The following is a 15,958-nucleotide window of genomic DNA, read 5'->3' on the forward strand; positions in this document are numbered from 1 at the left end:
TTTTCTCTATAGACTTGCTATAGTCTTCTAGAGTGGTGTATTATAACTATAGAAAAACGATTTATTTTAGAAACTGAATTTCACTTTGAAACACCCTTTACCTAATTATTTTAAGCTTAAGAAATGTTATTAGATATTTTCTTAGAGAGGATGGGTTACATGGAAGAAGTATATGAAAAATACATCCTTACTACTGCTTTGTTCTATCTTTTCTGTGTGAAGGTTATCAGATAGGTTAGTCATTTGCCACTGAGACACACTAAATGCTTTATTTACTTGGACTTCAGGACAAATATGATGAAAGAACTCCTTCCTGAAGTTTCTGTGATTTGGAACCTTCAGGGCTTGTAATGACTGCATCTTTGGGGGTCATAGATGATTTGCAAGGCAAAATAAAAGGTTAAAATAAAATTAAATACCTAAGGGCCATTTGAAGGTCAGCTTCCTGCAGATGCTGGAACAATCATATTAAGCAACTCATTCTGCATTATCTCCCAGACATATAAAAATACATCAGATTAGATTAATAGCACTTTGTTTGCTTAGACTCTTACTAGCAGAAAATAGAAAGAAGAAATAAATATTTTCCTAATTTTTCTTCTCTTCAGAATCAGTGATTTGATAATGATAATGGGAAAAGCAGGAGCTACTACCTTTCCTCTTTACCAAAAGCAAGTGACTAGCAGTGGGAAGAGCTAAGGACAGCAAAGGAACTTGTTTCATCACTTTCTTATATACTAAACAAGAAACACACACAACTATGTACACTTTCCATTTTCCAGCCTATGGCAGTGCAATGCACTTGGTGTAGACTGCTGTAACCATATTTTAAACCTTCAGAATTTAAATGAAGGCCTTTTTCTAAACAGGGTGATGCAATCAAGATTGCTATGCAGATTGCCACTATTCTGACATGGATCTATTTCAATTCATAATCATAACCACTACATTTTCATTACTGTATTTCACACAGCACAAGCTCTGTGTCCAATATGCTTAATTTCTTCCCTAGTACTTCTGAGTAGCTGGCAACATGAAACCCTGTTCCTTGCGGTAGTTATATATGCAACTTCCTGTAGAAATCAGCTACCTAACTTTGTTTATATGCCCAGGAAAACCAGGGTGCACTTTTAATTTAATAAATTTAACAAAATCCATCTGGACCTCAAGCTGTGCTCATCATTCCTGTACGTGATAAAATAGTTTGTCCATCTAGGGGAATTTTTCTGACAGCTTACTGAAACCAGTTTCTGTCTAATCTGCAGATGAGACAGAATTTATTTCATCCACATGTGTTTTCTCTTAGTGTCTGGGTGGTTGAAAGATCATCACCACAGATGTATTGCTCTGATAATGGAATCCACTACCAAAGCGAAGCATAAAAATATAATGTAGCCATTGTTGTCATCTATATGCACTGACAGATATAAATAAGGCCACCAGCACTGTATTTTTAAAAATAAATCTCAGAGCTACAATAAAGTAATAAGGAAAGAGTGAAGTGCCAACTTCAGATTTCGAAATATTAAATTCCCACCATTGGTCATGTAAGAATATAGGAAATTTTAGGGTCAAAAGAAATCAGAAATCACATCTAAAACGATTCTTTGCATTTGGATACAATTTATTCACCACAGATGTTTTCACTAATAGTCTAATAATTTCAGAGTTTTTATAATTACTGGTACAAAACTATGATTTTCCATAAAGAAAGTATGCTTTTTCAAGGCAATTTCAATTATCATGAATCAACTTCTTTCCTTCCTTTTATATTTAACTTGAAATGTTGCTGTTGGCCATAGGACTAGATAGGCCAATGATACTCTTTCACAAGAAGAATCTTGCTTGCCTTCTGTATGCACAGTTTTCACAATTCTGATGTTGGTTACAGACAGCTTACATGGGAATAGAAATGTCAGAGTATTGCCACACTGACCAGATTTGGATAACTTTGTAAGGAGCCTGTGAAAGGAGATTCATTATCCTCCCATGCAAACTTTGCACTTAGGAAAGAGAAGTTCTTCCAGAAACTGGTTTAATTACATTCCTGGTCTGTGTTGACTCCTAGTCACACGAGGACAACTAATCTTCTGAATTAGTCTCGTGAATTCCCCATTTCTGAACAAAACTAATCCATCCAGTCTTTTGATATTCTACTTATAACTTCACCCCTGGGACTTCTTCATTTACATTAGCAAAAAACCTGTGTATGAAACCTGTAGAGTCCCAATATAATTTGGTGCCTATTTCAGTTTTTGTTAACAAAGAATTCAAACACTTCCAAGTAACTTGTCTTCAGTGGCACATGGAAGCTTGCAGACACAGTAATGATCACAGACATTGATCATCACTGAGGACACCATAATCTGGAAATGGGGATGAGTACCATCACCACCATCACCATCACCATCACCATCATCATCATCATCAGCATCACCAACAGGACCAATCTTTTAAATTAGGAGAGTGAGATGCTAGCCCTGCACATAAAAAGACAAAACTTTCATGGTCTTCAGTAGGGCTTGAATGCTACAATCTCTGTAATTTGACCATCTTTAGAGGTATTTCCCTCTCATGTATAATCTCTATTGCTCTTGGAAAAAGTGAAGGAAATCATCTTCTCATATTTGTTTAATAAAGAAAACACAGCAACTTTTTACCTCCCAGGAAATAAGGTTGAAAATACACAGTATGCTTAGTATATGTTAGCTGGAAGTAATAAAGAAAATAACTTTTCTCGTGGAATATTCTAACCTAAAATAACCTCAGTTATTAACTGAAACTAAGACATAGTTTCAAATACTTAAAGTACAACATGAAATGTAATTGATTATTTTAGATTTTAAAAAAAAGTATGAAGACTATAATAAGAGCCCACCCTTTTCAGTGTATGTATTTTGCTTTTGCTTACATGTATGCACACATACAAGCACATAGATATCAAATGCACTTTAATGTACAGAGTGCATCAAAAAGGCATCTTTATTCCTCAGGTGAGTAAGAAGATGATTTTCGCAATCCCCTTAAAAATTTACTCAAATCAGATTTGAGGTGTTTTGCCATTATTGAAAAAAGGTGAGTGTCCTCTTCACTTGTTAGCAGCTACATTCATTATCTGGCTTCTGCCATAATAAGAAGATAATTTTTCTTGTTCCTTCCAAAAACCTGAAAGAACTATTTCTAGGTAATGAAACACCACAGGTCAATTTAGTGCAAACTATTATGTGCATTTGCCAATTATTTTTTCCAAAAGATACACCATAAGGTATTCTCTGCCTTAAGGCTTCTGCATACCAAACCTTTCCACAGTTATGTTACAAATGTTAGAAAACAGAAAGAATCAAGAATTTTCAAAAACATACTCAGAACTGCAACACAGTAATGAAAAAAAGGCATACCTGCACAATGAGTGTGTAGTAATAAATAGCTGTAAAACTAACAACCACTATGAAAGGATAAACCAGCTTGTTTCATCAGCAGAAAAAACCATAAAATTACTAAATTTTTGATTGATAGCAGTTAGACTATTTATTGAGTTAATAATTTTATATGGACAGTGTGAAGAATCTGCATTAAAATACACTTCCCATTTTTTTACTTTCCAAAATTCTCCATACAGTGAAATGTGTAGGTTCAGTATCTGTACGAAACCACTTTTTGTCAAAAATAGCTAAAGGTCTCAAATGTCTCATTGAGCAGCCTTGAGAGTTCTTCAGGACTTTCTAAGTCATGAACTTCCCCCAGCTCAGTTATGTGGGTTGCTTTTGTAATTATTGCTGACACACTTGACATGAAAGGAATCTTAGAAATCAGTTTAAGAATCATGTAAGTTACCTGTCCATATTTCATATAGCAAGAGGCAAGATAAATCTCACCAAAGTCATCTTTTCTTTTTTAATTTTTTGTCTTTTTTCTAGAAATAAGCTCTTGTTTACTCATTAGCACCTTTAAACTAGAAAGGTGTTTGGTTAATATTTTTAAATAGTATTTCAAATTGTTTATTTTATTGGGAAAAGAGAATTAATTTAAGTAAATGACTGCTATGTAAAGAAGTGCTGGTAATTCCACCACAGAAAATTCACATCAGTGTACATTTATATATACCCATCTATTTGTGGAAAACTTGTTTTCACATGTGGTCATTTATCTTTGGAGGGGAAGTATTATTTTATGCTAATTTCTTTATATTACTTCAAAACAGTGACAAATGAAAAAAAAAAAAAGTATTGAAAATAAATTTTATTTCTGTTTGTTTTTAAGTTCCAGGGCTCCTTGTTTTGTTAGCAGCTCATACTACTAGATGTATTTAAGGCAGAAGATAGAAACTTATTTCATATAGGGGCAAGTTTTTTAGTAGATATCTTTCTTTATCCTTAAAGATTTAAATGAAAAATATATGGATAGAAGAAACCATACTCCCTCAGGCAATACAGAAGTTTATAGTAACAAGCACTAAGCTTCACTATGTGTGAAAGCAAACAGAAAAAATCTTGCTTTCAGGTTACACATGAGAAATAGGAAAGATGGCATCTTGGTCGAGTAAGATCTTGGTCTAGTAATTTTTTACACAGAAATATTTTACATCTGAAACCTAGCTATGAACAGAAATTTAATCAATTAATTAAATTATTTTAAACTCCTAGATTAAAATGGAAGGTCTAAAACACACTGATGGAAATTGAATTTTTTTTACACCAGCCTTAGATGTCACTCTGCAAAATCATATATGTGGAGGATTTGGGACATGGAATAATTGTCTTTCTTCTTAATGAAGCATGTTATAATATAACGAAAAAAAAAAGAGGAGAAAAAAGTGCAGAAGCACCATGAGATCTCAGGAAATTATAATGGAAAACTTAATAAAAGATTCATCACCTCTTTGCCTACCATGTGCAATCATTGTCATCCAAATAGTAAAAACCTGCTTTACCTGCTTTGTTTGGAAAAATCGTTGCAACAGTCAAAAAGTATAAAGGAACACTGTAATTTTATTTATTTATTTTTGTTATTAAAAATTCACTGTGGGTAAATTATAAAATCAGGAAATGTGTCAGTTCTTTCACTAAATTAAAAACAAAAAAACAGCAACCAAAAGTATTTACAGGATGCTGGCTAAGCTCTTAATTCCCCTAATTAAAGCTGTGAACACTTAATTCCTGAATAACAAGATGTTAGTGCCTCTCATGCAATATTAAATATCCTTCATAAAGCAGAAATTCAACTTTGGAAAATATTACAAATGGTCAGATTCTTCTAGGACCCCACCATAATTTCCTAGATTACACGTTAATAGTATATTTCACAGGAAATGCCTTCAAAGACATTAATTTTCAGCAGCAGAGAAAATAAAAGCATTTCACTTTATAATGCCCCAGCCAAACATCTTAATTTTTGCATCAAATGAGATAACTAAAATGCTATTAGCAACACTTTCCTCCAAAACATATTTTAAAAACATTTCCAGTTCCAAGATTCAGATTTCTATCAGGTTGAAGTGTTAAAGCTTTGTCAATTGAAGAAGAAATATGTTTATTATACATGAAAGTGTAATTTATATATCAATGGAGTTAAGAACCAGAATCTCAATGTATTAGTCTGATACTTTTAATCCAATCTAGATCATTGACTTACCACATTCTAGACATACAGTCATCCAGTAAGTCCACAAAAATGTTTTAAGTAAGGATATAAAACAATGGAACAAGTACTAAACCCAACAAAGCAATAGACAAAACTCTTCGTGAAGATCTACAGTTGAGGGTTTTTTCAAACTTCACCAATAAAATATATATTGTTAATACTTTTTCCATTTAAACAGTTACTTGTGTTTCAAATTCATTCTTTTATAGTGGCCTTTAAGCAATTATCCTCTTAAAATATGTTTTCAAATGCAGTCTGAAAGGAAGGTAATTCAGCAATTATTGGATTCTGATAAGTACGTACTTTGCTTTCTTAAAACGAAACAAAAAACTGGCTCCTTAAAATAAATAACAAGATTAGGGCTATTTCTTCTCCCTTTTAAAAAACATTCAAATAGAATTAGGCCCTCAAAAACCAGAATGTGTGGGGACAAAAAGAGTTTATAACAAATTAAAGTATTAATTGTGCCTTTTCCCCATAAGTTTGATTAACTATTGGAAATTGTTAATTTACATGTGAAACTGGGTATGGGAAGAAAACATGAAAATAACCAGTATACTAACCACAAATGTGCTGGCAGTGTCTTATCTTAAAATGGGCAGAAAAATCAATATTAAAGCAAAAGACAGGCTTACAATTAATTAAAATTGGAACTAAATCTAACTTGGGAACATGTTCTCTGCTCTTGCTTTAACACTACTCCCAATGTGGGCTTGTTACCAAAACACACATTGAAACCCCTGCTTAAATAGCTAAATAAAATTAACATGGCCTAATTTTTATACAAAATTTTGTCTTTTTCAAATGGAAAAAAAAAAAAAAGCTTTTACACCTGAGAAAAATAACTTTTTATCCTACCTTGACTGCATATCTTGGTGCGTTTTGGACTGGCTGATTTCAGCTGGAGTTGAAGGGACTTGCTGTTGTAGCTCCACCAAAGACTGGTAGTACTGTTGCTGATGATGTTGCTGCTGTTTGTACCGAGACAAACTGAAAAACAGCCCTAAAATGGCTTTCAAATTTCCATTCCTTATTTCTATGTAAAAAAAAGAAAGAGAAAAGGAAGTGAAAAACTTTGGTTTTACACTTCAGTTTTGTAAAAGTCATACTAAAATATGTTTGTACATACCTATAGCTATACATGTTTATGTCCTATATCTCTTCATTTACCTGTAATATCAGAGACATTTTAGGTGTCACTGATAGTTTTTTTTAATTGTAATTTTTGGGTTTTTATGTGTCAGTGCTGCAATAAACACCTATCTCTACAATGTCTTCATGATGATTCTTTTGCATATCCAACCTTAAACAGGACACACAACCTGAAAGTAATACTCCTGTCTCAACATGGTACAAATATTCTAATCAAAGCTCATTCAGAAAAATCTTAGATTTTTTCTGATCTTAAATATACATCCCTTCTAACCTCATGACCTTAAATTACTCCTTTTACTTTTGGGGCAAATTCTGCACATTGGTAATAAAAAATTTCTGGAAAATTAAAAGACTGTGTAGTAATGGTTCTTTTTGGTGAGCACATATCCATTCATACAGATGTGCAGGAAACATGAGAGAAGAAAATAAATGGAAGGTCGCTTTTTAAAAATATGACTGCAACGCTCATGATTTGAATTTTCAAATGACATGATTATATAACATTCTATTTTGTACTGCTGTTACTGATAATGAAGACAAAAACTAAGCTTTGATGTGGGTAAACAGCTACCTGAATACAATTCTAGTGAACCCCACTAGTATCCCTATGTCTCCCATTACTTTTTTAGCTTTTGCCCAGCCTGAGATGAAGATTTAAAAGGATGTTGTTATTCTTTGCTGATAAATTATTTCAGTGTCAAAAAGGAGACCTCATAAGACTTTAATGAAATTATCTGCAGCATGTAGGTCCGTTCATAACCTCATTATTAATTTTCTTTGGCACTGACCACCTTGTGAAAGGTTTTTATTAGACCTATATACTTGCAACCTGACATGTAATGCCACAACTATTCTGCCTTCCCTGCAAATCAAAATACTGAGCTGTGTGTGCTACACAGCTTTCCTGGGCAAACTTTCAAGTTGAATTTTTACAAAATTAATGTCATTTTCATGTCTCTTAAACCATTAATTTTCTTTCAAATAGGTGAAATGTTGGATTAGGTGAAATGTTAATACATGTACTAAGGCCAGCAAACAGTGGAACTTTTGAGCTCACAACCTGTTGTTCAAAGCAAACCCAATCCTGGACACTGGAATATACTTTTCAAAATGTGAATTTGTTCTAAGCATCCATACTTATTCATCTTCCTTGGGAAGATGCTGCAGGATCTTTGATTAGCAATGAGACCACGACACATATGCAGAACTCTCCTAAAACAAGTAAAATTTTTAGGCAATTATGACGTTTAAAGTTATGTTGATTTCAAGGAAGATCACTTTCAGGGAATACAGAAAATTTGGATTTAAAATTATCCTAAAAACACCCCCAAAAAAAATGTAACTATCCCTTTTAAGTGGCTGTGATTTGAGAAGACCATTGGTATATGACACCTGTTTATTTACTCTTATCACTTTGCATCATTCAATGCTCAGAAGAACAATCCTTTGTTAAATCCCTCTCAACATTTTTTAATCTTAACATTTTGCTCTTCTTGAGTTAATATATTAATATTTTTAGAGATGGATGCTTTCAGTAAATTCTCCTTTCCTACTTTTAATAGCATTAAAGTTAAAAGATTTCTCACAAGCAAAAAATCCAGAAACTTCCAATGTGTACTAAACATACACTCGGAAAATGAGGGGATTGTTTTTCTTTGTAGTAACTAGATAATTATTTATCAACTGAGCTCTCAAGTAGGGATGTGGCAGTCAAGATTTGAAAATTGCTTTTTTTCTAGACCTCTTTGCTCAATTGCGAAAATGATGTCATAAACTGGTTGTGAAATCTTCAAAATTGATAAGTTTATAGTTTATTGTTCCACAACCTTTCTGGTCATTAATAAATGACCCAATAGTAACAAGACACATTTACCAAAGCTTATTACAAGAAACTCAATTTCTTCCCCCCCTAAAAAATTGTACTATTCAGGATTATACACAGTAAATATGGTATATTTAAGGAAATCATACCTCTGCAGTACTTTGAAGACCATCATTAGATCATTATGAAGATAGTAGTGTATTTACTCCAGATTCACACCCAGTTATGTAACAGCAGAATTAATTTTAATTTTAGTTCAGCATTAAATGTTAAAATTCAGTTTTGAAGAATAATGAACATTTTAAATCTGAGTCCTTGCATTTAGTCCTATGTAGTAGTACTGCTTTTAGCAGTATATGAACTTAAAGCTACACAATTACAGTTTATTTCGTATTTCAATTATTTTCCAAAGCAAAACAAAAGGAGAAATAAAGGCATTACAGAATGCACACAGAATTTTGAAAAGAACACAAAATGTGTCTTGTGACATGTCAAGGTATTAAAGAATGATGAGTATCCTCATAAAATAAATTCATGTTATTCACACATTTAATTCATACTTTAGATGAATGTAAAAATAGGTTGCTCTAGAAATTCTGGTTATAAATAGCTTTGAGGTAAATGACAGCTTGAAAAATTTCAGTATTCTCTTGCAACAAGACATCTACAATGTACAGACAAAGATTCCCTTATATCACTTAAAGAGCTTTTCACAATTTGACAATCAAGGTGAATAGATAGCACATATCATAGATGCTGAAAGACAGTAATTCTAAGTTAATTAAAAAATCTAATAGTGGTCAGCATTTTGATTTTTTTCTCCATGAATCTTCTAGAATTCAACTGAAATTATCATCTCAAGAAAACAAAAAAATCCTTCCAGCTTTTAGTTGTGCTACAAACAAAATAAAAATACAGGGCTGCGTCTCTGGACCTGTTACCTTCAGGTGCCATAGAGGTCAAAGAGATTTTGAAGGTGCACAGCACCTTTCAGAACTGCTTAATTTGCTACAGGATAAAGACATAAACATGTTATTAATTCATTTGCCTCTTACATGAACAGGGCAGTATTACATAATAATTAAGACAATTGGTATTTTTAATGCTTTTGTTTATTATATTTATTAATTTAGTTGCAACCATGTTAGGCAATCATGGTGACTAATACAAGAGAATAACTGAAGCAGCAAAGCCATTCACTCTTTCACTTAATAGGAGACATCAAAGGAGTACTGCAATTTTCAGACTCATCTGGACAGCATTACTACTAATAATAAATTTGCTGAAACAAATAATCTTCCCTGGGTTTATTTAACTGAGCAAGATTATTATGTTCATGTTTGCTGTTTTGAATCAAATATATGAACAAGTGGAAAAAAAAAAGTATGCTTGGGATGTTCTGTGCCTATCTAATATTGTGGAGGTAACATGAAAAGATTATTACCATTGCAAAAACATCGCTTTAAAACATTGTCTCAAGCTTCATAAACATTGCATTTCTTGGTTCGATTTCAAGGGAAAATTAAAAGGAAACTCTCTCACTTGTTATCACTAATCTATATTTGTATGCTGTTCAAGACAGCTGGAGCTTGGTATTTAGGTGCAAGTGATTTCAGAAGAAAATCGTGTTATTTGTTCTGATTATTTGTTTCTCTTACCTTCTGCAGAAAGACCTTGGACATTTACGCCTCTGGCTGCCAGAAAGCTAAGGCAGACATCAACATTCTCAATCTGCAACATGAATAGAAATAACAAGCAGGATAAGACTATGTGACAAAACATAGAAATGTAAGGAGAGGGGGGATGAAAAAATAAAACTGTCCAGGAATGAATACTTTACATTCATCGCATACTGCAGCTCTTTACCAAAGTTTAGCAAGAATGATTATTGCTAATTGGGGAATCAAGATAAAGCTTTCATTGTCCTCTTTGGTGCTTAAAAACAATTCACAAATGCCCAATCCAGAATGGCATGCTGGCAACTCAGCAACCCACCTAGTTAACATAAAACTGGATTTTGTATGCTACAAACAAGCAGCACTGAAAGCACACATACAGAATTAGACACTGAGTATATGTCTGGAGATGTGAATGGCTGAGTTTGTTAAAAAATGTAAGCAAAAACCTGTAACAGTGTAAGCAAAGGTGCTTGCTTGGGATGATGTAGGATTCTGTGAAAATGGTATCACATAATTATCTTCCTTCAAGTCTTACAATAAATAAATTTAATTTATTTATTGTTTATGGTCCTCAGAGGAGTTCTTGCTTAATAAAGAACATGGTGCTGGCTTCTTCTGGTGATTTAGAAGAAATCTACAGTTACCGCAGAGAGCTTTAGGTACAAAAATGTAGCCTAAATGTAGATCAATAAAAGGATAAAACTTCTGCCTCTAAAATGAATAATCACAAAATTAGACTGCTTTCATGTGTCTATTTCTATTAGATGAGGAAGATGGGATGTTCTAAAAGGTTCTTGAGTCACCATCCTCAGCAGATTACCGCAGTCCTTCCAGGATCTCTAACGGAATAATCAGCTATAAAAGTAAAAATTACTATCTTTGTCTATAAATATGCTGCTATGAAAACAGAAGATCCTAGGCAGTATCTTTTCTCACCTAGGAAGGTCTTTGACTACTGTCATCTTTCTATATTAGAGTTCTGACACTGTTCTCCAGAAATGGTAGTAGTTAAAAGGATATAAGCATTCTTTTTACTACTGACCCTAGAAATATGTATTAAGAGTCGTCTTGATCCATGGGTATAAATGTATAAATTTATAAATATTTAAGTATGCTCTTCAAGGACAATAAAGCACAATACATGGCTAAACACATTTTAAGAAGTCTTTTCAAGACTGAATCAATTACAGAAGAAAACCAAAACACAAAGTCTGCAGTTAAATTAATGAAATTTACTAAAAAAGTGGGGTCTACCATAAAGTTTTCATAAATCAGTTTGGTCATTAATTTTCTCAACTTAGAATGTGGAATAACCATCCTAAAAGCAATGGGATTACTCCAGCTCTGGCCAAGCGCAATCACCGCAGAAACGCAGGGATTAACTGTCATTTTCTTAAATTTTTATGTAGCTTTACACCACGAAAACACTCAAATCAACTAGGTAATTTTGTTAAGACATAGAGACGCGACACAGCTAAATCAGTTGCAAGCTGACTGCAGCTAAAATAGGAAGGTCAGATTCTTCCTCACCTCCCCAGGTGCGAGGGCCCTGCTGCTGCTGGGCTTCAGCGCTTCTCTGAGCACACCAGGAGCTGGCTACGCGCAGAGAACTCACCCCGCAAAAAGGCAAAGGGATTTCAGTCATTCCAGCTCCCCGGACAGCCAGATAAGCCCAGGAGCCAGCAGAGGGGAGGGCGTGCCCCAGTCTGAGTAAATCGTGGTTTGGGAGAGGAAAGGGGAGGTGGGAAGGAGGGACAAGGTGCATGGTGCCACTCCTGGTGGCAGTGGTGAGGCTGGCTCAGCCCTGACCTCCAGCTAAATCCTGCGTCAGGTGAGAAAATAGTGCACATGAAGAGAATACTTCTACTCAACCTTTAAACAATGTCAACTACATGAGAAAAAAACTTTGAATGGAAATGTTTCTGCCTTGAAAAATTGAAAAGAAATGAAGATTTTTGGGTTATTAGCTGCATAACTCATTGTGTCCGGACTTTAAGGAAATTCTGCTCTATAATTTAGTACTGGAAGCCAAAAGGAGGGGGAAAAAAAGCAATAAAAATCAGTAGAGTACATCAGTAACAACCATCTTCAAATAACTGGAACAGTATTTCTTAACACATATTCTTGTTTAATCAAGTAATTTTTGATAATGGGCATGTCCCCTCTGCAGTAGTTTAAGACACCACAGTTATAATAAATGCCTAGTTCACTGGAGAATATTTAAGCTCTAATGTGAAAACATCTCAGTATCTCTCTTCAATACTGAATATCCAGAAAATAACAAGCCTAATACCTAAACCTTCACATACATTACTGAAAAATATCCTTGATGGTTACTTGATGTGTCTACTTTTACAACATGTGTCTTTGAAGTCATGTCTCAAACTTTCAGAAAAAAACCTAATCATTACCACTAACACCAGTGACTCAGTATGCTGCAGAACTACAAAGCAAATTCTGTTTGGCTTCAGAGTTCACCAAGCGAAGTGCAACAGACGCTCTGAGTCCAAAGTCACCCTTTTGGTAGGGGTGTATGAAGCAATAGCAGTGGCCAACTTTCAAACAATAGACTGGGGTTGCACTGTTAGCCTTATAATAAAGTCTTGTTTTGACTTGTGAATTGAGCAAGTTTGGTGTGGCAACTCACAGGCCCATAATACCCTGAAAATGTCAGAAAACAACTCTTGCAGCCAGTTTTCTGATAATAACTGCAGTTACTATACAACTCTCAGAAACTCTTAGCGGATTCAACGAGACATGCATTAATACATTTTTGGTTATTTTCACTTTCTTTCCAGTCCTGTCTAGAAAATGTTAGCCTTAAAATTGTCCCGTTTTGAATCTCTTAGTGTGTCTCTAAATATTGCTTTAATTACCTACTTCTTGCCCTGGCAAACCGCAGTTATTCTTTGAACTCAAACCCAAGCAGCCTCAAACACTTTTTCTTCAACCTCACACACAGATGAGAGTAATTTTGCAATTATAAAAGTTCCAAGAGATTTCAAGCAGCTTCCATTCCTCAGTACTGTTTCAATCAAGAGTGGTAGAAATTCCTGAAGTCCATGTTTATATAAGTAGTTATTCACTGGGATAAACTCCTCCTAGAGCTCACACTGAGCGTGTAGAATTCTACTGCTTATTTATCAGTGGCTGAAAATTTTGTGGTGTAACACAACATAGACACCAGACAAGCTTTGTACCTTACATATGACCACAATTCTGTAGTGGATTTTGCCTGCAAAAAGAACTCATTTATCATTATAGTGAGTAGTATCATAAGAGCTACAAGGTATTGTAGCAGAAGATATCCCTCATTACAGTACAGAATTCAGGATATACAGATTTACTCCAAATCTTACATATCATGACAGAGGGAAGTCCCAAATTTGCAAATTTGCTTGGACAGGTACATGTTGCCAAGATCAGACTGTTGCTCTTGATAAAGTTCTCTACCACTACCAATCCCTGATTTTTATTTTGTGCCAAGGCTCTTATTTTATATTAAAGATTTAAAAGAGTGGAATAAAAGCAGTACATTGAATAGCAGAATTTCAGTATTAAAAACCCTAACAACTATTAATAGGATAAGTTAACATTTTGATAAACCTTCATTGCCATATAGATATTTGCCACTCAGCTATTTAATTAACCATGTTGAAAGTTAAACAACACTATGTGAAATTGCTTTTCAGGGGTAACAAAACCCTAATTCTGATACCTAATCACCTCCTTATCAAAACTTCAAGGATATTATGTCAAATTCTGAAATGTAACTCCAGCATTGTGTGTAAAGATACACTTGGCTGAGATGATGATAATTTAGGAATTAATTTGTGGCTATCATCAGGTAGATAACACCATTTGATACTTTTTAATTTAAGTCTAATGGGTTATGCTTACAATATATTAAGCTTTTTTCATAAATGCGATCCTTTTAATAGTATTCATACATAGAGCATCATAAAAAAGCACCTGGAATACTCAACACCATAAATATTAGTGATCCCCAATATATTTTTGCACTGACATTTAAGGGGATGCAGTTTATATGATGATGTACAAATAAAATGTCACAGCTCTGATAATATTAAAATATTAGGTGGCATGCAAAGAAGATATATTAGAGATATGTTGATACATATGATATTGCATAGTTGTGAGTAATCTGCTCTTGAATGAAAGCTATTTGAAATTTATTGACAGAAATAAATCACTTGCATGTAGATAAACAGTAGTACTTCATACCCAGCTGACTTGTACTCACCAGTGACTCAACACATAGAATAGTCTGTATTTTTGCTTTTGCCAAGATTAGTTTTCATCTCCTTTGTCTTTCAGAAAGACACTTTCTTCACTTCCAAAAATAAATTTAATTGTGGGATGCTCAGAAGACATGTAATTATGACTAATGCAGCATTATGTTCTCTGTGTGTTTAAGAAGCTCAAAAATTATCTTGCTTTAACTAACTCCCTCTTATTAAGTTTATGGCAATACGGCTTACAAGAACACATAGAAACACAAGTTTGTTACTGTTTGCCTACTTTGAGCTCAATTCTTCCTGAAAAATGGGACACCTTTATAACAACTAATTGTTATAACCACATAGTTTATATATATATATATATATATATGCTCTTAAATACTCTTGATTATTTTGGCAGCAAAAGTAAAATAATAATTTCTGTTAGCACTTCATTCAGCACTATCTTCCACAGTTCCATGTGTGTGTTTTGACATTCTGATTTGTGACCCAATTCTCAGATAAAATTTGGCAAAGGATTTTCCCTGTAGAAGTTTCATAATGTTGTTGATGGTTGATTAAGAACATCCATGGAAATAGTATTCCACAGAAATCCAGAGAATCACATACATATTCACTTTCTAGAGAGCAGAAACTTCACAAAACTCTTCAGTATATTATAAGTTTTTTCTCTTTTTAATTGCAATTAATAAATAGTACTACTTTGAGATTGGTATTATGGTATGAGATAGGATGTGTTACAATATCTGTATTTCAAATTCACTTTACCAGCATTCTTCCTAAATGTCTTCAGAGTATTTACTTCAGTTCAGAGACATGCCTTTGAATCTTCCTCTTTCATGGATATTCATCACTAATACAATTTGTGGAGGATTTAAATGAATGCAGAATTAGAAAACATATTATTGTTGTTACTTATCGCCTTCTCCTTCAAGTTCTGTAGCACTAGTACAATCAAAATCAAATAATATTCAGGATTCTAGATATTTACCATTTGTAGGTTGCTTAAAATTATTAAAGTTTAAAGAATGTAAAAAGCAGATACTATTTGTCTGTTTTTAACAGAGTCACTCATATAAGGAGATGCACAAACTTTTGAGTTCTGGTTGCTTATTTAGTAGGTGAAGTGCCAGTGATCTGGTCTCAGTTGCAGGCTCTAGAAAGATCAGAGGTTCAGGCAAGCAACCAAGATGTCTTCAAGAGTAAATCAAATAATTTTTGATGCATATGTTAGACTTGGTAAGAGAATTAAACTTTACATATAGATTTAGTGATACAGAATGCTCTGGGAGACGCTGAAAATTATTTCAAGGTGGAAATGGCCTAAACTCTGATTTTCCCATGTCTAATAGCAGTAAGAGAATTGTCATGTACAGTCTCACAAATCCATGGTTAATCCT

At 33.7% G+C, this 15,958-nt stretch overlaps 1 protein-coding gene across 8 annotated transcripts in view; it reads right to left on the reverse strand.

Moving 5' to 3' along the window:
• Nucleotides 1-15,958, reverse strand: part of NAV3 (neuron navigator 3) — a 517,660-nt gene that overhangs the window by 147,706 nt on the left and 353,996 nt on the right. For all 8 annotated transcript variants that reach the window (XM_033057346.2, XM_033057344.2, XM_033057342.1 and 5 more), the window contains 2 exons: nt 10,276-10,348; nt 6,499-6,676 (listed from right to left, as the gene is read on the reverse strand). In XM_033057346.2, the coding sequence (XP_032913237.1) occupies nt 6,499-6,676; nt 10,276-10,348 (251 nt within the window). The remainder of the gene's footprint in view (nt 1-6,498; nt 6,677-10,275; nt 10,349-15,958) is intronic.

Source organism: Catharus ustulatus, chromosome 4 (genome assembly GCF_009819885.2).
Source record: "Catharus ustulatus isolate bCatUst1 chromosome 4, bCatUst1.pri.v2, whole genome shotgun sequence".
NCBI classification, from domain to species: domain Eukaryota; kingdom Metazoa; phylum Chordata; class Aves; order Passeriformes; family Turdidae; genus Catharus; species Catharus ustulatus.